The sequence below is a fragment of the Melospiza melodia genome, chromosome 21 (assembly GCF_035770615.1).
Source record: "Melospiza melodia melodia isolate bMelMel2 chromosome 21, bMelMel2.pri, whole genome shotgun sequence".
Classification (NCBI taxonomy): domain Eukaryota; kingdom Metazoa; phylum Chordata; class Aves; order Passeriformes; family Passerellidae; genus Melospiza; species Melospiza melodia.
The window spans coordinates 10,189,302-10,208,301 of NC_086214.1; the positions used below are offsets into that span (position 1 = coordinate 10,189,302).

Consider the following 19,000-nt stretch of genomic DNA (forward strand, 5'->3'; position numbering starts at 1 on the left):
TCGGCGTGCCCCCTGTCCGTGCTTCCTGCCGGGATGCCGTGGCTGCCACAGGGGCTTTGCAGCCACAGAGGAAGCAATGCCTTCCTCCACCCTTGGAATTCCCCCCTGGCCTCGTGTGATCCGCTTATTTCAGGGATTTGGGATTGCTCTGCACGTTCCTCAGCGTGGGCTTTGCTGTCTGCTTGGCTCCTGGCGCTCCGGCTCTGTCCAATGCTGGTATTTGGTGCTGGTGCAGGAAAAATCTTTCCACCACCTCATGAGAACGCTGGGCTGATCCATGCCCCACCCTTGGAAGCATTTGGAGGAGTTGGTGGCCATGCCCTGTTCCCTGCTCCTGGCTACAGGGCCCAGACAGGGTCCCCACCCACGAGAAAGGGACACAGGCGGCTCTCTGTGCCCCTGCTCTTCCCAGGCAGTGTCTGCCTTTGTCCCAGGGCTGGAAAAGTGTCTGCTGTCCCACCCTAAGGAGCCTTGCAGGCATTTGAGGAGCCTTCAGGGAGGGCCAAGCCCCTGTTCCTCCCCAAGGAAAGGAGAAGGAGTTGATGCTGGTGTGGGAGCATGGGAAAGGCAAGGCATTAAGAGGATGAGAGAGAGCTTGGGTGGTGCAGTTCAGAGAACTCCCAGAGAAAATGGGATGCCTGGGGAGCTGGAATTTAACCCCCTAGGAGGGCAGCTAAAACTGGGGCCAAGAGCTGTGTCCCCAGTGCCAGGATGATGACATTGAGCTGAGGGGGGCAGTGAGGAACAGCTCAAACCCCTGGATCCCCACCCAGCTCTGGGTGTTCTATGGGATCAGCCCCAGGATTTCCCCTGGATGCTGCCCCAGTGCCATCCTTTCCCCCACAGACAAAACCAAGGATGCTTGAGCAGATGTGAATTTATTTCACAGCCAGGACCCGTGCAGGGCTCAGGGAGGACTCAGAGCTGCACCTCTCATGCAGGCTCAGCCTCAGTTTTACTTTTCAGCCTCTTCTTTCTGTTCCTCTCCTTCCTCCTCCTCTTCCCGCTGGTGGTGGGCACCGGGGAGGGAGTGGCTGGCACTGGCTCCCTGCCCACTCCCTCCCGTGCTGGGGCATCACTCAGGATGGTGTTGGATGATGGCAGCAGGGCCCAGGGATCAGCAGGGCCAGCAGGACGGCTCCGTGCCCCCTTTTCAGAAGAGCCTTTCTTTTTCAGACCTTTCCCCTTATTCTTCTTATCTTTCTTCCTCTTCCTCTCTTTCTTGCCTGCCTTGGGGGCTGTCCCGGTGTGATGATCCACTGGGAGCTCACGATGATCCCGCGGGGGGCTCAGGGGGACTCCCCTGGGCCTGGCTGCCCTGTCGATGAGCTCCCCCCCAAACTCATACAGCGCCGGCTCTCGGGGCACCGCCACGGCCACCGTGTTGTACGCCCTGCACCTGCCAAAACCCAGGAGGCACCGCAGGCTGGGACAAACCCCACAGGGCAGGGGGACGGTCCCCAGGGCAGGGGGGCACTCACCAGACATAGAGATAGGGCTCCACACACTCCTCCCTGTAGGTGAACTCGAAGCAGGGCACCTGGATGACGTTGAAGAAGGCCTGGCCCACGGCGCGCGAGGCCGTGTCGTTCACCCGCCGCAGGCACTGCTTCAACCTGCCCGGGCACAGCCAGCTCAGGGGGTGCCCGTGCCCCTGGCACACCACCATGCTGTGCCCCTGACGCGCCAGCGTCCTGTGCCTCTCACACACCACCATGCCCATCTGCTACACCTCCTTAGCTGGGGCCCTTCTGGAAATGTGCCTGAACGCTAAGGGTTGTCGCAGACATCTTTTGTGAAAATCTTTTTCTTTAAGATTTCTCCTTCTGAGAAGCTAAGGAGCCTCAGAAACAAGATGTGAACAATGGTTATCTGCTGCTGTGGAATGCAACAGGTGGATCTGTGATTGGTCTCGTGTAGATGTTTGGAATTAGTGACCTCTCTCTCTCTGTCCGAGCCACAGACCTTTGTTTCCATTTCCTTCTATTCTTAGCTTAGCCAGCCTTCTGAGATGAAACTTTTCCTTCTATTCTTTTTAGTATAGTTTTAAGTAATATATATCATAAAATAATAAATCAAGCCTTCTGATAGAGTCAACATTCTCGTCTCTTCCCTCACCTGAAAACCCCTGTGAACTCCATCACAAAGGGTCACTCTGATAAAGTGAACATGGAGGTGTACCAGCCCTCTCATTTCCTGCTGCTTAGAAAAGCAGGAATTGAACCTACACTAAAGGACTCAAAACCCTCCACACTTCCTTTATGTTACTTTCTAGTAGGGTCAGCTAAACAAGCTATGGGGCCCATACCCTGAAAACGATGGTTCAACTCCTTCCCCTGCTAACGAACTCCCCAAGCAAATCTAATCTTCATCATTAGCCTTACTCCTAGGAACAACCATTACTATCTCAAGTAATGAGATTGTATTACGGAATTACCGCCTTGAAATCACACACTCGCCATCCTCCCATTAATCTCAAACCCGTCACCCACGAGCACCGAAGCTGCCGCCCCCGGGGGGGTGCCCGGTGCCCCGGGGCGGTGTGGGGACGCTCACCGGCGGTCGCAGTCGCAGTGGCTGATGGTGTGCCAGCGCAGGTTGCGGTAGCCGTAGCGCGCCGTGAACGGGTGGATGACGTGCTGGCAGTGGTCGTGCTCCCGGCAGCAGCGATCCGTGTCCCGGTGCTCCCCTGCGGGGAAACGGGGCTGCAGGCAGGGCTGGGGCTGGGCTAGGGCCAGGCCTGGATTGGGCTGGGGCTGGGCTAGGGTCAGGATTGGGCTGGGGCTGGGCTAGGGCTGGATTGGGCTGGGGCTGGGCTAGGGCCAGGCCCGGATTGGGCTGGGGCTGGGGTCAGGACTGGATTGGGCTGGGGCTGGGCTGGGGTCAGGACTGGATTGGGCTGGGGCTGGGCTAGGGTCAGGATTGGATTGGGCTGAGGCTGGGCCAGGGCTGGATTGGGCTGGGGCTGGGCCAGGGCTGGATTGGGCTGGGGCTGGGCTAGGGTCAGGACTGGATTGGGCTGAGGCTGGGCTAGGATCAGGACTGGATTGGGCTGGGGCTGGGCTAGGGCCAGGATTGGGCTGGGGCTGGGGCTAGGCTAGGGTCAAGATTGGATTGGGCTGGGGCTGGGCTGGGATCAGGGCTGGATTGGGCTGGGGCTGGGCTAGGGCTGGATTGGATTGGGCTGGGCTAGGGTCAGGACTGGATTGGGCTGGGGCTGGGCTAGGGCTGGATTGGATTGGGCTGGGCTAGGGTCAGGACTGGATTGGGCTGGGGCTGGGCTAGGGCTGGATTGGATCGGGCTGGGGCCAGGCTAGGGCCAGGCCCGGATTGGGCTGGGGCTGGGGCTGGGGTCAGGACTGGATTGGGCTGGGGCTGGGCTAGGGCTGGATTGGGCTGGGGCTGGGCCAGGGCTGGATTGGGCTGGGGCTGGGCTAGGGCTGGATTGGATTGGGCTGGGGCTGGGCTAGGGCCAAGCCCGGATTGGGCTGGGGCTGGGCTGGGGCTGGATTGGATTGGGCTGGGGCTGGGCTAGGGTCAGGACTGGATTGGGCTGAGGCTGGGCTAGGATCAGGACTGGATTGGGCTGAGGCTGGGCTAGGGCTAGGGCTGGATTGGGTTGAGGCTGGGCTAGGGTCAGGATTGGATTGGGCTGAGGCTGGGGTCAGGATTGGATTGGGCTGGGGCTGGGCTGGGGTCAGGCCTGGATTGGGCTGGGGCTGGGCTAGGGCTGGATTGGATTGGGCTGGGGCTGGGCTAGGGTCAGGGCTGGATTGGGCTGGGGCCGGGCTAGGGTCAGGACTGGGCTGAGGCTGGGCTAGGGTCAGGATTGGGCTGAGGCTGGGCTAGGGCTAGGGCTGGATTGGGCTGGGGCTGGGCTAGGGTCAGGGCTGGATTGGGCTGGGGCTGGGCTAGAGTCAGGATTGGATTGGGCTGGGGCTGGGCTAGGGCTGGATTGGATTGGGCTGATTTATGCATGGAATGATACTGGGGTAGATAAGGATGGATGGGCTCAGCTGGATCAGCATTTGGATGGGGACAAGGCTGTCACTGGCTGTGCCAACACCACACTGGGAATGAGATTGGGGTCCTGGGCAGGGCCACAGGAGGGTTTAGGCTGGGATCAGGATAGCGACAGGGAATGGAGCAGTATTGGGATGGGGACTGGGGTAGGTAAGGAGGGGTGGGAAGGGCTCAGCTGGATCAGCGCTTGGGTGGGGACAAGGCTGGCACTGGCTGTGCCAACACCACACTGGGGATCAGACTGGGGTCCGGGAGCAGCACCACAAGAGGGTTTAGGCTGAGATGAGGATAGCAACAGGAAGTGGAGCAGTATTGGGATGGGCTTTGAATATATACTAAAAAATAAATAAAAGGCGAGTAGTCCATTGGCAAAAGAAGATCTGCACTTGTGAACTGAGCCTTCCTTTCCACTCAGTTTCAGCCATAATTCTTAAGTGCAATGTCAGGATCCACCTCTTTGTTAGGCCAAGCAATTTGCAAAGCACAATTCCTCACTGATTTCCTATCTTAAATAATGAAGGTTTTGTAGGGCCAGAAGAGAGGGGAAGAGTGTGAGCAGGTTTTTTCCTAATGGTCAGCCTTACAGGAGAAGTTTGGATCAAAATATTGGTCAGAAAAACAGGAAGAGATGACAAAACCCTGGGATGGGGACTGGAATGGCAGCAGGATGGACCACAGAGTAGGCTGGGGACAGAGGGTGGATCAAGAGTGGAGCAGCACCAGGAGGAGGAATTGTGACAGGAACTAGGTAGAGGTGAACCAGGGTTGGACTGGTGCTTGGGTGGGGGCTGAACTGGACAGACAGGGATTGAACTATCGTGGGAACAGGAGGAGGCCAGTACTGGGATGGACTGGATTGGGATTGGTGAGGACTGACTTGGGGATGGGTTGGGGATGGGATGGGATGGGAAGGGATGGGATGGGATGGGATGATAGATGCAGCAGCATCCCTGCCGCCCTTACCCAGCTGCTCGTAGCTGTCGGCGTTGCTGCCCGCCCCGCACCACAGCGTCCCGGGGTAGGTGAGCCCGCGGCGGGCGCGGGGCCGTCCCGGCGGGGCCGCTCCGGGGGCAGGCGGCAGCAGGAGGAAGAAGAAGAAGAGGAGGAGGAGGAGGCGGCAGAGCAGCCCCGGGGCGCACATGGCACCGCGCCGCTCGCCGCCGTGGGGCCGCCTTATAGAGCAGCGCAGCCCGCCCACGCGGGGCGGCCCGGCACGGCTTGGCACGGCTTGGCACGGCACGGCACGGCCCGGCACGGCGCGGAGAGTCCCGCAGAGCCGGGGCGCTGCCGCCGCTCCCGCTCCCGCCGCCCGTCCCGCGGGGAAGGGCTCAAGGGCTCGCCCCTGCCGCGGGACCGGCCCCGTTGCTGTGGCAGCCGGTGGGGTGATGTGGCGGGGCCGGTAACGAGCCGGCCACAAACCCCCGCCCCGTGACGCGCCCGCCCCGCACAGCCCCCGGCCCGGAGCGGCCCCCGACGGGAGAACGGTGCTCCCGGCATCCCTGTGTCCCTGCATCCCTGAATCCCTGCATCCCTGAATCCCTGCATCCCTGTGTCCCTGCATCCCTGCATCCCTGCGTTCGTCCCTGTGTCCCTGCATCCCTGAATCCCTGCATCCCTGCGTCCCTGCGTCCCTGCGTCCCTGAATCCATCCCTGCATCCCTGAATCCCTGCATCCCTTCATCCATCCCCGCATCCCTGCCTCCCTCCCCGAGGATGCTCTGGGCGGCCCCGGATCCCGGCCCACAGATGCTCCCTGGATCCCCCCGTCCCTTCCCGCGGTGCTCCCCACATCGGCACCTCCCTGTGACCGTGCTCACAGGGCTCTGAGGGTGAGGGAAGAGACGAGGATCTGACTCGGTGTTTCAGAAGGCTCGATTTAGTATTTTATGATATGTATTATATTAAAACTATACTAAAAGAATAGAAGAAAGGATTTCATCAGAAGGCTGGCTAAGAATGGAAAAGGAAGAAAGATAACAAAGGCTTGTGGCTTAGACTTTCTGTCTGAGCCAGCTGACTGCGATTGGCCATTAATTAGAAAAACCAACATGAGACCAATCACAGATGCACCTGTTGCATTCCACAGCAGCAGATAATCAATGTTTGCATTTTGTTCCCGAGGCCTCTCAGCTTCTCAGGAGAAAAAGTCCTAAGGAAAGGATTTTCCATAAAAGATGTCTGCAACACCTCCCCATGCCCCATGAGTGCGTGCTGCGTCCTCACATCCCATCCCAGGGTCGCTCCCTGTGGCCCTGCACATCCCATCCCACGGATGTGCCTTCCCCAGGCCAGCCCAGAGCCTGTGCCCAGCCGGGCTGGCTGCCCACTCTGCCATTCCCAGAGCGCTGCCAGGGCTGTCCCTCCCGGGCAGCTCCTGACCTTGGGGCCCCTTGGCAGTCAGGACACAGCCCTGGCTCAGTGGGACGCTGTGGCAGCCAGCTCCCAGCAGGGCAGGACAGTGCCTGCACACCCCAACGGGGACGTGCGCGGCCTCAAAAAATCCCTGTGCCGCCCAAGACCACCCAAAACTGCAGGAAACCCCCCTGAGCATCCCCCTGGCTGGCTGGCACAGGGTGCCACCCCTCTGTGCCACCCACACTGGGTGCTGGGGACACTCATGTGGTTTACAAACAACACAGCCTCATTTCTTCCCAGCACAGCCCTGCCTGGCTGGGACAGCAGAGCCAGTGGGGGACATCAGTAGCCCACGGGAAGGGTTCTTGCCTGGCTCTGTCCCCGTGTCCAGCTGGCTGAGGGCGCTGGCCCGGTGCCACAGGGCTGCCCCTGCTCAGCTGTCGCTGTCTGTGACGCCCCTGTGACGCTCCTGCTCGGCTCAGCCCTGCCACCAGCACCAGGTACGGAGCCAGAACGGGAGCCCTGGGCCCTGGGGTGCCACGTGTGGCCGTGGGTGTGGGTGGGGGGCACCAGGCCATGGGGAGGTGGGGAGGTCTCACCCCCCTTCACGCTCAGTGCTTGCAGTGCCTGCAGTCCCCACGCATGGACCTGTGCCACGTCCCTGCCACCCGGGAGAAGGGCTGGTACCTGGCACTGATGGCTCCCAACGTCAAAGGTCCCAACTATGCCTGGCTGGACCCGTCCCGGCTCTACTGCCACCCGCAAGTACCCAGCGCCCGGGGTGGATGGCATCCACGGGGTGCCCGGGCTGGGCTGTGCCTCTCCAGGGGCTGCTGGGGTGCCCACGGGGGGCTGCCCACACCCAGCCCCTCCACTCTCCCCCCAGGGCCTGCAGGACTGCGTGGCCGACCTGCTGCAGCCCTTCCAGGGAGATGCCATAGACATGGTGGCCGGCGTCGACGCCATGGGCTTCATCCTGGGTGAGCAGGGCACGGCTCACAGGCGAGCACAGCGTCCCTGGCCCTTGTCCTGGGGGTCCTGACGGTGCTGTGCCCACCTGCAGGCGCTGCAGCCGCTGCCACCCTGCAGAAAGGCTTCCTGGCCATCCGCAAGGCCGGGCACCTGTGCGTGCACACGGAGGCTCAGCCCTACAGCGACTACTCGGGCCGGCAGAAGCTGATGGAGATCCGCACCGATGCCATCACACCAGGTCAGCCAGGGGTGCTGCCCTTCTGGGGGGCTGCAGGGTGGGCATGGAGCACTCAAGCACAGCCTCTCCCCCCTCCAGGCCTGCGCATCCTCCTGGTGGATCAGTGGGTTGAAACTGGGGGCACCATGAGAGCGGCCATCGAACTGGTGGAGCGGCTGGGGGGGGTCGTGGCAGGTAGGAGAGGGCACCCATGGGTGCAGCGGGACAACACTCGCTCCCACAGGCTGTGGTGGGCAGCGCTGAGCCCCTCGTGTCCCCACAGGGGTCGCTGCCATCTGCATGGAGAGCAGCGAGGGAGGGAAGTGGATCCAGGAGCGCTACAAGTGCTCCCACTGCGTCCCCCCACGCCTGCAGCCCCGCTTCGACCAGCACCAGCTGGGCTGGGAGTGACGTGGCGGCGTCACCTCGTGTGTCCCCCTGAGAGGGACACATCCCCCCTGGCTCTGCAGGACCGGGATGCTCCTCGGTGGCAATGGAACTCGTCCTCAGTGGCAATGGAACTCGTCCTCAGTGGCAGCCATCCACCCGCCTGCTTGCCTGTGAGCCTGGGGGCTGCACCCGGGGACAGGGACACCCACAGCCACCCCCAGCCCCCTGCCCCCAGCCCCACGCCTTTCTTACAAAGCATAAAAAAAGATTTTATTAAGACAAAAGGGAGCCTGAAGGCATCTCCCCCTGCGAGCAGTACCTGGGTTTGCATAGCTACAGGAGCCACACGGGTGCTCCTGCGTGCCCCAGCGGGGGTGCCCAGGCAGGCCAGGGGTGCCCAGGCAGGCCAGGGGTGGCAGGGACATGTCCTCGGGGCCGGCTGGGGTCGCCCCTCTTTGGTCCAGAGCACAGAGGGCTCGGGGCTGTCCCTCACTGGCAGCACTTGGGTTTCTTGCGGGGCGTGGACAGGTACAGGTCGCTCTCCTTGCTGCTGATCCCTGAGGGGCAGAGCAAGGGGAAAGGGTGGCTGTGAGGGTGGGGGGACACGGGGGACGCCCGGGAGGGGCCGGCCGGGGGTTACTCACGCACGGTGTCGCCGATGCTGCGGGCGCCGCTGCCGCGCTCCAGCTCGGCCAGCACGCTGCTCTCAAAGGTCAGCGCCGCCACTCGGAAGAAGAAATCCCGCACGTTCTCCCCTGGCCCACGGCAGGAAGAGACCCCCTGAGTGCCCCCCGAGCTGGCTGATGCGGGATCTGCATTTCCCCACCCCGCTGGGACTCACCAGTGAGCGAGGACACAGCCCAGTACTCGGCCTGCATCTCCTGGGCCACCTTGAGGGCATCCTTCTCCATCAGGCTGTACTGGGCCGGGGTCTGCCAACAGGCCGGGTGTGGGTGGGTGACAGGGACAGCCAGGGCACGGCCTGCCCACAGGGAGGGGGACACACTCACGCTCAGATCCTTCTTGGAGCCCACCAGGAAGAGGATCACGTTGGATGGGTCGTTCTCCTTCAGGGCATCAGCCAGCCACTGCCTGTGAAGCCACTGTCACCAGCTGGTGGCCAAGCACTGTCCTTGTGCTCACGCAGCACAGCAGCCCCACGGCCCCTCTCTGTCCCTAAGGTCCCCACGCCCATCCCTGTCCCCACCCCTGGCCATGCGTCACCTACCGTGTGTGCTCCAGGGACCCCACGTCGTTGACATCGAAGACAATCACGATGGCTGGGGAGGAAGGAGGGTGAGATGGGGACGGGGACAGGGACAGAGGGTGGGCGGCCGGGCTGCAGGGGGAGCTCACCCTGTGCTCCTCGGTAGTAGGTGGAAGCGATGCACTTGAAGCGCTCCTGGCCGGCCGTGTCCCACCTGGGGGGGGTGTGGCAGGTGAGGGGGGGTCGCAGGGGTGAGGGGGGAGGGGGCTGGCCAACACTCACAGCTGCAGGCTGAAGGGCACCCCCAGCACCTCGAACCGCTCCATCTCGAAATCCACGCCGATGGTCGCCTTGTAGTTCTTGTCAAAAGTGTCCTTGCAAAACCTGGGGGGAGTCAGGGGGTATCAACATCCCCTGGCCCCTTGGGGGGCTCAGTGCCCCCCGCCCCCTGGGCCAGAGCTGGGCTCAGCCCAAGGCGCTGCTGCCCTTTGGGAGAGAGGGATCTTTTCCCCCCCTCTCCATCCCCTCCGAGCCTCCCGGGGCTCCCGTTACCGATTGATCAGGCAGGTTTTCCCCACCGAGAGATCGCCCACCACGATGATCTTGGAGATCTTGAACCTGCAGCGAGGGGGACACGCGGGGGCTCAGCAGGATGGGGGCACCCCCGGGCTGTCCCCGAGGGGTTTGGGCTGGTCCCATCATCCCATCCCGTCCCCGCCCGGCCCCTCGCGTCCAAAGGGCTCCCCATCCCGGCCCTCCGCGGCTCATCCCGTACCCCCGAGCTCCCCCGGTGTCCCCCCGCTCCGTATCCCGGCCGCTCCGCGGTTCATCCCGGATCCCCGGTGTCCGCCCAGCTCCGTATCCCGAATCCCCGCGCCCTCCCCGCGTTCCTCCGGTGTCCCCCCCGCGGTTCATCCCGGATCCCCGTGCTCCCCCCGGTGTCCCCTCCCGGTTCATCCCGGATCCCCGCGCTCTCCCGGTGTCCCCCCCGCGGTTCATCCCGAATCCCCGTGCTCCCCCCGGTGTCTCCCCCCAGTTCATCCCGGATCCCCGCTCCCGCCCCGCTCTCCCCGTGTCCCCCCCGCTCCGCATTCCAGCGCCGTGACGCAGGGCTCGGCACCGGGCAGCTCCGGCAGCCACGCGGCGCCCACGCCGGGACCCCCGGGGGACCCCCACGCGCGGCTGCGGCCCCGCCGGTCCCTGTCACCCCCCAGGCCGAGAGCGGGGACCCCGAACCCGCGGGACAGACCCCACGGTGCCCGTCCGCTGCTCCTGGCAGGCTCCGGCCACCGTGGGGTGGAAGGCGGGGCGGGCGTGCAGGGCGGCCTCCTTGCGGAAACACTGCGAGGGGACAAAGGGGGACAGCGGGGTGAGCGCGGGGTGAGCGCGGGGACGGCCCGGGGTGGCGGGGCCCCCTCTCACCGCGGGCAGCTCGGCGATGACCCGGTCCCTGCGCACCGGGGCCAGCACGTTCATGGTCCGCGGGGGACAGCGGGGATGGGATGAGGGTCAGGCGGGGTCTGGGGACACAGAGAGCAAGGAGTGGCCGTGTCCCCGTGTCACAGATGTCGCCGTGGACAGCACTGTGGATCACTGTTGTCGCCGTGTCCCCATGTGGGGCTGTCCCCTTATCACACACTTTTCCCTTGTCCCTGTGTCCCGATTCCCCACGTCACCGAGGATGGCTGTCCCCACATCCCTGCCACCTCGAGGTCCTTGTCACCTCCCTGCCACCCCGAGCCCCCTGCCTGCGGCTGTCCCACACCCCGTGTCGCAGCTGTCCCCGTGTCCCACATCCCGAGTGTGCCACCCCAGCGTGTCACTGTCCCCCTGCCACCAGATGTGGCTGTCCCACACGCGTGTCCCAGCTGTCCCCATGTCCCGCCACCCTCACATTCCCGCACACCCGGGTACCACTGTCCCCGCCATCCACCTATCCATCCACCCCCGTGTCCCAGCTGTCCCCACGGCCACCCTAGGCTGTGGCAGTCCCTGCCCCGCAATCTGTCTGTCCCCAAGTGCCACCCAGCCCCATCCCCGTGTCCCACCGCTCCCCGCGTGTCCCCCCCGTCCCGTGCACAGATCCCGCTGTCCCCTCGCCTCATGCCAGTCCAACATCCAGCTCTCCCCGCCTCGTCCCTGTCCCCACGGCGAGGAAATGAAGCGGGGTGTCCCCGTTACCGCCAACCTCCCAGCGTCGGTAGCGGTGCTCGGTGCTTCACGCCCAGTCCCGGAGCAACCGGCGTCCTGGCCCCTCCCACGCCCCCGAACGGGGGCGTGGGAGGGGCCAGGACGCCGGTTACTCCGGGACTGGGCCATTGAGCTGCTACCACCGCGGCGGGACCCCGGTAATCCCCCGCCACCCCGGGGCTCACCCCGGTCCCGCACCGCCACGACGGCGGGAAGGGACAGTAGCGTGCCAGACTACAACTCCCATGATGCCCTACGGCACGCAGGACAATGCTGCGCGTGCGCACAGGAGTCCCTTAGCGAGTACTACCACTACCGACATGCTCAGAATATGTCGCGAGAGTTGGGCCGGAGCGGTGGTGGGGATTCCGTCTTGCTCCCGCGAGATTTGGGGGTATAAGCCCGTGCTGCGCGGAGCGGGAGACCCCTTTCGGCTTCCGCCTGGCCAAGATGGCACCCAAGGCGAAGAAGGAGGGTGAGGGCGCGGGGCGCTGGGTCTGGGTTGGGGTTCCCGGGCGGCGTGTGGGACCCCGCGGGGTGCTGGTGTATGTGGGGGGGAGCCGGGCTGAACGAAGCGGGGAGTGCCGCAGGGTTGCAGCGCTGTGTTCAGCGCGGGCACGTGGAGGGGGTGGGAGAGGCCCGCCAGGTTGTCTGAGGGAGGTGGGGGGTGTTCCCATCTCGGTGCTAGGAATCGTGCGCGGCCAGGGAATGAGCGCCTTTTCCCGCAAGGAAACGGGAGACTTTTAACTCAGTTGGGCGTTCTGGGGGCTCCTCGTGGTTGGATGAGGGAGCCCGGGCCGCTGGGTGAGGTCCTGCCGGGGAAGCCATGCCCAGCCGGGGAGCGCACCCCGACCCTGCAGAGCCGTGTGGCGCTGACTGAGCTCTCCTCACAGCTGTGCCTCCGAAGACAGAGGCTAAGGCAAAGGCGCTGAAGGCCAAGAAGGCCGTCCTGAAGGGGGTCCACAGCCACAAGAAGAAGAAGATCCGCACGTCGCCCACATTCCGCAGGCCCAAGACGCTGCGGCTGCGGAGGCAGCCCAAGTACCCCCGGAAAAGCGCCCCACGGAGAAACAAGTGAGTGTGGGGAGGGGGCTCTGCCCTGCTGGGGCGTTTGGGGGTGGGAGCAGCCCCGTGAATGGGGACCTGGTGGTTTGGGATGCAGGTGATGATTTTATGCGACCAAAGCCTGAGAGTTTGTGATTATAACCTTAAGTGACTGATGCACCCCAAAGAAAGGCCCTGAAATTCAGAGGAGCACCTGCCAGCCCTCTGTTAATCACAGCATCTCTCTTGCAGGCTGGACCATTATGCCATTATCAAGTTCCCTCTGACCACAGAATCAGCGATGAAGAAGATTGAGGACAACAACACTCTGGTGTTCATCGTGGATGTCAAGGCAAACAAGCACCAGATCAAACAGGCTGTCAAGAAGCTGTATGATATCGATGTGGCCAAGGTCAACACGTTGATCAGGTGAGAAGGGGGAGGAGAACAGGTCCCTGCTGGGTGTGAGGTGCTTCATTTTGGCAGAAAATGGGAATACATGTGTGAGATTGAGCAGATGTGGGGTAAAGCTCCACAGCTAAGTGCAGCTTTGGACTGAGCACATCTTGGTGGAAGTGGGGAGTGTTGGCAGAGCAGAGGGTTGGTTTCCTCAGGGAGCACTTCTGGCACCCAGGGAGTCCTGTGCAAATGATGTAAACTTCAATTTCACTGAGTAATGTGATGTTTCCAAAGGAACCACTGATGCACACAGGGGTTGCAGGAATGTGGAGCAGAGGGGAGGGAGGAGTTGTCTCTGTCCTGATGCCTCCTCTTCCTCTCTAGGCCTGATGGAGAGAAGAAGGCTTACGTCCGACTGGCTCCTGATTATGATGCACTGGATGTGGCCAACAAGGTGAGATCTCTTTGAAACTTGGAAGGTTTTTTTTGCACTTTGTCTCGTGTCTCCTCCACTGATTGTTCTTCATGAGGCATTTGTGTGGTGGCACTTGTGTGGCTCTGTAGCCAGACAGGATGTGAGTACTGAGGAGCCACGTTCTCAGTCAGTCCAAGGTGATTGAGGCAGGCAGGAGGCAGAGGTGGTGCACAGTGGAGTAGGGGAATGCACAGCACAAGGATCACTGTGGGATGAGTGCACAAAGTGGATGTGTGAAGCTCTTGGGCAGGTCTGGGAGGAGGAAGCCTTGGAGGACAGGAATCCTGGGGAGATGCAGTGATGTCTGTGGTGGAGGCTCTGCCTTTCTGCCACCATAACATCTGTTTTAACATCCTTTGCTTCTTTCCAGATTGGAATCATCTAAACTGCATCTGCCGGGGACTGTACAGACTAATAAACATTGTGACACCACTGAGGGCTCCTGTGTTCTGTGACAGCACAGCCCTGTGCCAGAGAGAGCCCCCAGCAAAGTCCTGGGGCTCCACTTCTTCAAAGGGGCTCCTCCTTCCCTTCCTGCAGTGGGTGGGCAGGGCTGACTGCTCCACCAGAGGGTTTGCAGGGGCACTGCTGCCCTGCTCAGAGGTGTCTGAGATCCTGTCAGCATGAGGTGACACCTAAATCTCAAATATCTCTGCATTTACCCCCAGGCCTCTTGTGTCTTGCCTTTTCTTGCACAGGGTAATTGGGATGCGTTTGTGATCAGTGTTTTGGGTGTCCTGCATCACTTCCTTGTGGAGCAGAGCACAACAAAAAGCTGTCAGTGGCTCTGATGTGGCACAGGTGACCTGTCACACCATTTCCCCAGCCTATCAGCTCTCTGCTTATGCTGCAGGTTCACTTGGAGCCCTCCTGCTAATCCAGCAGTGGAGGCTTTGTGGGTTTTTCTGGCACACTCCACGTGCTTGCAGCGTGTGAGTTTCGCTGTTGCTGTTCCTCACGGGGTTCACTGTCCTCAGGGTTGTTTCCAAATGCTGCTGTTGCTGCCTCTGCCTGTTTGGCTGTGAGTCTCTAGGTGAAACCAGGTTTTAGTGTTTGGAGTCAGGAGAATGTGGAGCATTGGGTGAGCAGGGAGTGGGGGAGTTATGGAAAAGTCTCCAGGGTACTTGAGCTTAAGTACATACTTAGACTCGACTGAGAAAGATGATGAAAGCCCTGACCAAATATTGATTGGGCTAATTGGGCTCTTGAATGGTGGGACACCAAGTTCCTCCAGGCCTCTTGTGGAGGGTGGCAGATTCCCAGGACAGTGGGGGATGGAAAGCAGGAGCTGCTCTCGGGTGGAGCTTTGTGCTGGGCTGTGTGGCCCTGGCTTGACACCCCTCACCTAGGCTGGGGGGAGGTGGGCAGGAGGTGCTCACTGGCTGTAAGGGGTTAAAAACTGCCTGGAGGGAGGAGTGCTGCTTCCCTGGGTGCTTCCCTGGCACCACCAATGCTGCCTCTGCCCTGTGGGTGCATGGCAGCAGGGTCCCCTGACCCCCAGGCCACCTTTTTACACACGGTCACCCCAAGAAAGACGTGGGAGAAGTTGCCACTTTTGTAGCAAAGCTGCTGTCAGTGCTGGGCAAGGAGAGCCTGGATGTGCTGCAGGCAGAGGCTGGGAGGGATTCCACATCAGCATGACTTGCAGTCAGCCCTGGCCTTGGCTCAGCTCTGCCCAGTGGTGCTGCCCTGGTGCTTCCCTGGCCTCTTGCTCCTGGCTGCCAGCCTGCCTGATCCACAGCTGGGGATGCTCCTGCTGGAACCAGGAGGGGAACAGCAGCAGCTGCCTCCTTTGGGAGCTGTGTCATGCCTGGCCTTCCACACTGGTTTAAGGACAGGAGAAGTGTGAGCTGGTCTGAGCCTGTGACCTGCTGGGACAGAGCTGTGTCTGCTTCAAGTGGAGAGACAAGGGGAAATGTGCAGCAAATAAGGGTGAGGGGAAAATTAACATTTGAGCTTAGTTGTGATTGTAGCTGCAGTAATTTAAACTGCAGAGGCCACGAGGCTTCAGCTGCAGCTGGAAGATGCACACACAGCTGTTGGGATGTGCTGCTGAGAGCAAGGCTGGGCCCTGCCAGGGCTGCTGAGCTCTGCTTTGAGCGAGGAGGGACAAGGAGCAGGTTTGGAGCTGGCATCGATCCCTGCCCACACTGTCCCAGCTATCACATCTCAGTTCCAGCTGCCAGGCTGCTCCTGGCACTGTGTCAGTGCACACCAGGGAGTCCCACCAGGATCCATCCACATCCTGTGGGTGTTTCCCAGCTCTCTGGTGGAAAGGTGATCCCCCCCTGCCTCCCCTTAACCACTGGCTCATTTCATCCGCAGTTCTGTCTCTGCCTGAGCCGGGCAGGTGCTGGGGTGGGTGGGACGCATCGTGCCCAGAGCAGGGGCTGGGCAGGAGTGCCTCTGAGCCCTGCTGCTAACTCTGATCCTGGAGCTGTTACCATCAGCTGGATTTGCCTCTCTGGTGCTCCACAAGACCGGCTGGGCCAGTTCTGGGCCAGAGCTGAACCCCCCTTCTGCTCCCACTGCTCTGGGAGAGCTGCTGGAACCACCCTGGTCCTGTGGCTGCAGGAGAGGGCCCAGCACGCTCACAGCGCTGCAGCTGCACTGTGCCAGTGAAGACTGCTCCAGGGGGATGCAAGCATGCAGCAATCTTCCAGGAAGAGCCCTTGGCCTCACATGGCTTTTCCATGCCAGCTCCACTTCACGTGGCTGCCGGGTGAGTCACACAGCCCAGCCAGGCTCCTCACTTCCAGACTGGAGACAGGCAGGTCAGGCACTGCCACAAGGCTCAGCACCTCTCCTGGTTCCCTTCAACTGTCCCCTGCACAGCCCTGAGTCTCTGGAAGAGCAGAGGAATGAGGAAGAAGAGGGGAACCAACCCATCCACACAAGAAACAGATTTGTGCTCAGGGCTTAACCGGGTTGGCAAGATCCAGCAGGCTGAAATGTCCCTAGAACAAAGCCAGCAGCAGGAATGTGTCTTCTCCCTCCCTGGGAATAGGGCACATCCTTCCCCACAGCCCTGGCCCAGGGGGAGTCCCCAACCTGCTCTGCCCCACAGAAGAGCCAGCCCAGGTGTGCTGCGGCAGCAGTAAATAGACTGATTTTAATGCACATTACACCCAACATCACCACGGGAGGGACTCCTCCCCTCCCTCACAACCCTTCCAGGCATCAGCTGCAAAGCACAGCCACCCCTGGCCCTCCAGCTGCCGGCAGGGAAGCTGGCTTGGGCTGCTTCTCCATCGGCCGTGCCTCTGGCTTCAGCAGCATCCCCGCGGCTCGGCGAAGCTGTCGGGCTGGTCCAGCAGGGAAGCGCTTTTAGGCAGCAGAGCGGGTGAAGGCAGGGCCTGGGGCCAGGGAGAAAGCCCTAAGGCACATCAGAGCAGCTTTGGAGAGCCCAAAACTTCCAGGAGCCGGAGGCCGGGTCCCCCTCGGCGCGCACGTCTCAGTCTATCAGAAACTTCTCGCCGTCTACGTCTCTCCCCGCAGAGCCCTTGCGCAGGGAGGGGAAAAAATCGGAGCGGAGGAGGCGGGAGAAGTACATGAGGATCATGGCATCGAGCAGCAGGAGGTTGGCAGTGAGGAAGGCACCCTGGCCCTGCAGCTCCACGTGGCGGAGGAAGTAGCAGGTGAGGTAAGCCTGGGGCGCCAGGCGGAAGGCGAAGTACACCACCAGGTTGATGTATTTGTTGGCCTCGTAGAGCGCCGGGGAAGGCACGTTGCTCATCTTCAGCAGCATGCGCACCGTCAGGAAGATGTTGCTCACCTCCACCAGCAGCAGCAGCACCGCTGCCACCAGGAAGCGGCCTGTGATGATGAGCGAGACAAAGGCAGAGATGGCCTGGGACACAAACACACACACACAGAACAGGGTCAGCTCGCCTTGCCCTGGGGAAAGCGAGTCCTTCCCTGCCCTCAGTGAGAGCACACAGTTCCCCCCACCGAGATCCCAGCAGGCACCTGAGAGCTTAGAGAAAACCAGATCCCCCAGGACCAGTTACACCTCCCTGTGCTGGGTTGAGCCTCCAGCTCTTCCCCCTCCCAGCTCCCAGCCTGTCTGGCTCCAGGCGCTCGGAGCCGATCCTGGCAGGCGTCCTGCCCTCGCCTTGTTGGTGCAGAGCCTACCTGGCAGCCAGGGTGAGGCAGACACAAGGGCTCCAGCTTGCCCATGAAACCTGGGTGGGCTGATCCCTGGGGTGTGTGGAACCCCCCCCGTGCTGGTTATACTCACCATGGCATGGTGCACCAGGTACTCCCAAGAGGAGCGGGACTGATGGTTGAAGATGATGTCAAGGGTGTCGTGGATGAAATAGCCTGTGGGATGAAGGAGAGCGTTCAGAAGGTCTGGCTTGTGCATCGTGAGCCACTGTGGAAAGGAGCAGCAGCGAGGAGGAGGAGGAGGGTGGTGTGACTGTTCTTCAGGTGTCAGAAACATCTCCACCCCATCTGGCTATGGAGACACGGCCATTCCCTGGGGGTTGGCAGCCTGTGGGCTCCACGCTGTGATTAAGGCAGGAGGCATGGAGCTGCCCAGCCCTTGAGCCAGTGGCTCGTCCCGAGCCAGCATACCGGGCGAAGCTGAGCAGGGAGTGGGCAAAGTCCGGCGGGGTGGCTGCGGCCACTGCCCTGCCAGGCTCCTTACCTGAGGAAAAGCAGACCAGCAGGTGCCCTGAGACGCTGTAGCCGTCCTGGATGTCGGAGAGCAGCTCCGGAGAGTGCCAGAGGCTGCGAGTAAGGAGAGCAGGAAGCGGGTCAGCCTAGGCTCCGGGACGGGGAACACCGGTACCCCCTACCCCCTGCCCACTCCCCAGGAGTGCCCGGCTCGCGCCGTGTGCACCGTACCCGCCGCTCCCCGCGCTGCCCTACCTGAAGAGGGCCCATAGCCCCGCCAGCACGGAGTGTGCGAAAGAGACGAGGAGATTCCTCCAGCGCCAGACGCGGCCGGGACGGCTCCTTACGGCGGCGGGCTGTGGCACGGCCAGGGCCAGGCGGCGCAGAGCCGCGAAGATCGCCACGCTGCCGCCCACCAGCGCCGCCGAGGCCGCCCGCCAGCCCGGGCCCATCGCGCCCACTCCCGGCGGCGCGCGGCCGCGGGGCCACGCCCCATCCCCGACCACACCTTCGCTCCGGACACGCCCCCCGCATGCGCCAGCGGGGCCACGCCTTCCCATTGGGCACTCCCTCCGCGCTGGCCACGCCTCCTGCGCGCGCGCCTGCGCGGGGTTGGCTGCCGCTGAGGGGGCGTGGCTGCGGCGTTCGTTGAGAAGCGGCGCGCTGGCCACGCCCCCCGGCCGTGTGTGCGCGCACGTGTGCGGAGCGTGGCGCGCCTGGGCCGGTGTGCGGGGCCCGCAGGTGTGCGGGGCTGCTCGGCGTGCTCCTGCTGGGCGGGCGGGGCATTGAGCTGTGCGCCAAACACCGCCCGTGGGGCCCTCAGATACCGCCCGTCTGTACCGGGCAGCGCGGGAGGGTGACTGCAGCCTGTGCCCGGCAGACGTTGCACATCTGTGCTCGGCCCTGCACATCTGCCACAGTGCGGCACAGCTGGCGTGGGCTTCGCACATCTGTTCTGCGCCGTCTGTGTGTCCCCGGCACGGTGTGGCTGTCGCCGGGGGTTGCGGCTTATTGTGTCGAGGGAGGACGCCCGGGAAAACATTTGGAAAAGTAGTGGGAGCAGCCACAAACGCTCACCTCAAGGCACGGCGGGGGGGCTGAGGCACTC

At 62.5% G+C, this 19,000-nt stretch overlaps 5 protein-coding genes and 2 non-coding genes across 13 annotated transcripts; 4 read left to right on the forward strand and 3 right to left on the reverse strand.

Moving 5' to 3' along the window:
* Positions 1 to 895: 895 nt before the first annotated feature.
* On the reverse strand, positions 896 to 5,536 carry PROCA1 (protein interacting with cyclin A1). Its single transcript, XM_063174247.1, has 4 exons — positions 4,987 to 5,536; positions 2,557 to 2,689; positions 1,482 to 1,616; positions 896 to 1,399 (listed from the first exon to the last, which is right to left on the reverse strand). Exons 1-4 carry the CDS (start codon positions 5,534 to 5,536, stop codon positions 934 to 936), a joined length of 1,284 nt encoding a protein of 427 aa, XP_063030317.1. The 3' UTR covers positions 896 to 933.
* A 1,252-nt stretch (positions 5,537 to 6,788) lies between these two features.
* LOC134427703 (adenine phosphoribosyltransferase-like) lies at positions 6,789 to 8,192 on the forward strand. 2 transcript variants are annotated; one of them, XM_063173762.1, is made up of 6 exons: positions 6,789 to 6,878; positions 6,994 to 7,143; positions 7,265 to 7,358; positions 7,442 to 7,588; positions 7,667 to 7,762; positions 7,851 to 8,191. In XM_063173762.1, exons 2-6 carry the CDS (start codon positions 7,021 to 7,023, stop codon positions 7,976 to 7,978), a joined length of 588 nt encoding a protein of 195 aa, XP_063029832.1. In that variant the 5' UTR covers positions 6,789 to 6,878; positions 6,994 to 7,020; the 3' UTR covers positions 7,979 to 8,191. The 2 variants fall into 2 exon arrangements, with proteins under 2 accessions (XP_063029832.1, XP_063029833.1); XM_063173763.1 differs by having other exon boundaries at positions 6,832 to 6,878; positions 7,003 to 7,143; positions 7,851 to 8,192.
* Positions 8,193 to 8,201: 9 nt separating this feature from the next.
* Positions 8,202 to 11,573, reverse strand: RAB34 (RAB34, member RAS oncogene family). 6 transcript variants are annotated; one of them, XM_063173759.1, is made up of 11 exons: positions 11,540 to 11,573; positions 10,587 to 10,684; positions 10,414 to 10,505; positions 9,717 to 9,782; positions 9,447 to 9,548; positions 9,314 to 9,378; positions 9,186 to 9,237; positions 8,968 to 9,049; positions 8,799 to 8,889; positions 8,606 to 8,712; positions 8,202 to 8,514 (listed from the first exon to the last, which is right to left on the reverse strand). In XM_063173759.1, exons 2-11 carry the CDS (start codon positions 10,638 to 10,640, stop codon positions 8,206 to 8,208), a joined length of 1,020 nt encoding a protein of 339 aa, XP_063029829.1. In that variant the 5' UTR covers positions 10,641 to 10,684; positions 11,540 to 11,573; the 3' UTR covers positions 8,202 to 8,205. The 6 variants fall into 6 exon arrangements, with proteins under 6 accessions (XP_063029829.1, XP_063029826.1, XP_063029828.1 ...); XM_063173756.1 differs by lacking the exon at positions 11,540 to 11,573 and adding an exon at positions 11,353 to 11,431; XM_063173758.1 differs by lacking the exon at positions 11,540 to 11,573 and adding an exon at positions 11,346 to 11,402.
* A 109-nt stretch (positions 11,574 to 11,682) lies between these two features.
* RPL23A (ribosomal protein L23a) lies at positions 11,683 to 13,704 on the forward strand. Its single transcript, XM_063173764.1, has 5 exons — positions 11,683 to 11,829; positions 12,248 to 12,428; positions 12,651 to 12,827; positions 13,182 to 13,251; positions 13,643 to 13,704. Exons 1-5 carry the CDS (start codon positions 11,805 to 11,807, stop codon positions 13,655 to 13,657), a joined length of 468 nt encoding a protein of 155 aa, XP_063029834.1. The 5' UTR covers positions 11,683 to 11,804; the 3' UTR covers positions 13,658 to 13,704.
* LOC134428011 (small nucleolar RNA Z17) lies at positions 12,510 to 12,580 on the forward strand. The gene has a single exon (XR_010030286.1). It is a non-coding gene; the product is annotated as a small nucleolar RNA Z17 (small nucleolar RNA).
* Positions 13,041 to 13,106, forward strand: LOC134428023 (small nucleolar RNA SNORD42). Its single transcript, XR_010030298.1, has one exon. It is a non-coding gene; the product is annotated as a small nucleolar RNA SNORD42 (small nucleolar RNA).
* Positions 13,705 to 16,356: 2,652 nt separating the features above from the next.
* On the reverse strand, positions 16,357 to 18,344 carry TLCD1 (TLC domain containing 1). Its single transcript, XM_063173662.1, has 4 exons — positions 18,148 to 18,344; positions 17,924 to 18,006; positions 17,513 to 17,595; positions 16,357 to 17,122 (listed from the first exon to the last, which is right to left on the reverse strand). Exons 1-4 carry the CDS (start codon positions 18,342 to 18,344, stop codon positions 16,727 to 16,729), a joined length of 759 nt encoding a protein of 252 aa, XP_063029732.1. The 3' UTR covers positions 16,357 to 16,726.
* Between the last annotated feature and the right edge of the window lie 656 nt (positions 18,345 to 19,000).

What these genes read in the sequence shown, in the direction of transcription:
- PROCA1 (XM_063174247.1), bottom strand. Translation starts at nt 5,536, where the DNA reads ATGCAGGGACACAGGGATGCCGGGAGCACCGTTCTCCCGTCGGGGGCC. An exon ending in CGACAGCTACGAGCAGCTGG is followed by an intron (nt 2,690 to 4,986) that starts GTAAGGGCGGCA and finishes GTTTCCCCGCAG; the next exon opens with GGGAGCACCGGGACACGGAT. An exon ending in CACTGCGACTGCGACCGCCG is followed by an intron (nt 1,617 to 2,556) that starts GTGAGCGTCCCC and finishes GTGCCCGGGCAG; the next exon opens with GTTGAAGCAGTGCCTGCGGC.
- TLCD1 (XM_063173662.1), bottom strand. Translation starts at nt 18,344, where the DNA reads ATGGGCCCGGGCTGGCGGGCGGCCTCGGCGGCGCTGGTGGGCGGCAGC. An exon ending in GGGCTATGGGCCCTCTTCAG is followed by an intron (nt 18,007 to 18,147) that starts GTAGGGCAGCGC and finishes CCTTACTCGCAG; the next exon opens with CCTCTGGCACTCTCCGGAGC. An exon ending in GCTGGTCTGCTTTTCCTCAG is followed by an intron (nt 17,596 to 17,923) that starts GTAAGGAGCCTG and finishes TTCATCCCACAG; the next exon opens with GCTATTTCATCCACGACACC.
- RAB34 (XM_063173759.1), bottom strand. Translation starts at nt 10,640, where the DNA reads ATGAACGTGCTGGCCCCGGTGCGCAGGGACCGGGTCATCGCCGAGCTG. An exon ending in AAAACCTGCCTGATCAATCG is followed by an intron (nt 9,549 to 9,716) that starts GTAACGGGAGCC and finishes GACTCCCCCCAG; the next exon opens with GTTTTGCAAGGACACTTTTG. An exon ending in CCCGCAGCATCGGCGACACC is followed by an intron (nt 8,515 to 8,605) that starts GTGCGTGAGTAA and finishes TCTGCCCCTCAG; the next exon opens with GGATCAGCAGCAAGGAGAGC.
- LOC134427703 (XM_063173762.1), top strand. Translation starts at nt 7,021, where the DNA reads ATGGACCTGTGCCACGTCCCTGCCACCCGGGAGAAGGGCTGGTACCTG. An exon ending in GGCTCTACTGCCACCCGCAA is followed by an intron (nt 7,144 to 7,264) that starts GTACCCAGCGCC and finishes CTCTCCCCCCAG; the next exon opens with GGCCTGCAGGACTGCGTGGC. An exon ending in CACCGATGCCATCACACCAG is followed by an intron (nt 7,589 to 7,666) that starts GTCAGCCAGGGG and finishes TCCCCCCTCCAG; the next exon opens with GCCTGCGCATCCTCCTGGTG.
- RPL23A (XM_063173764.1), top strand. Translation starts at nt 11,805, where the DNA reads ATGGCACCCAAGGCGAAGAAGGAGG. An exon ending in ACCCAAGGCGAAGAAGGAGG is followed by an intron (nt 11,830 to 12,247) that starts GTGAGGGCGCGG and finishes CTCTCCTCACAG; the next exon opens with CTGTGCCTCCGAAGACAGAG. An exon ending in AAGGTCAACACGTTGATCAG is followed by an intron (nt 12,828 to 13,181) that starts GTGAGAAGGGGG and finishes CTTCCTCTCTAG; the next exon opens with GCCTGATGGAGAGAAGAAGG.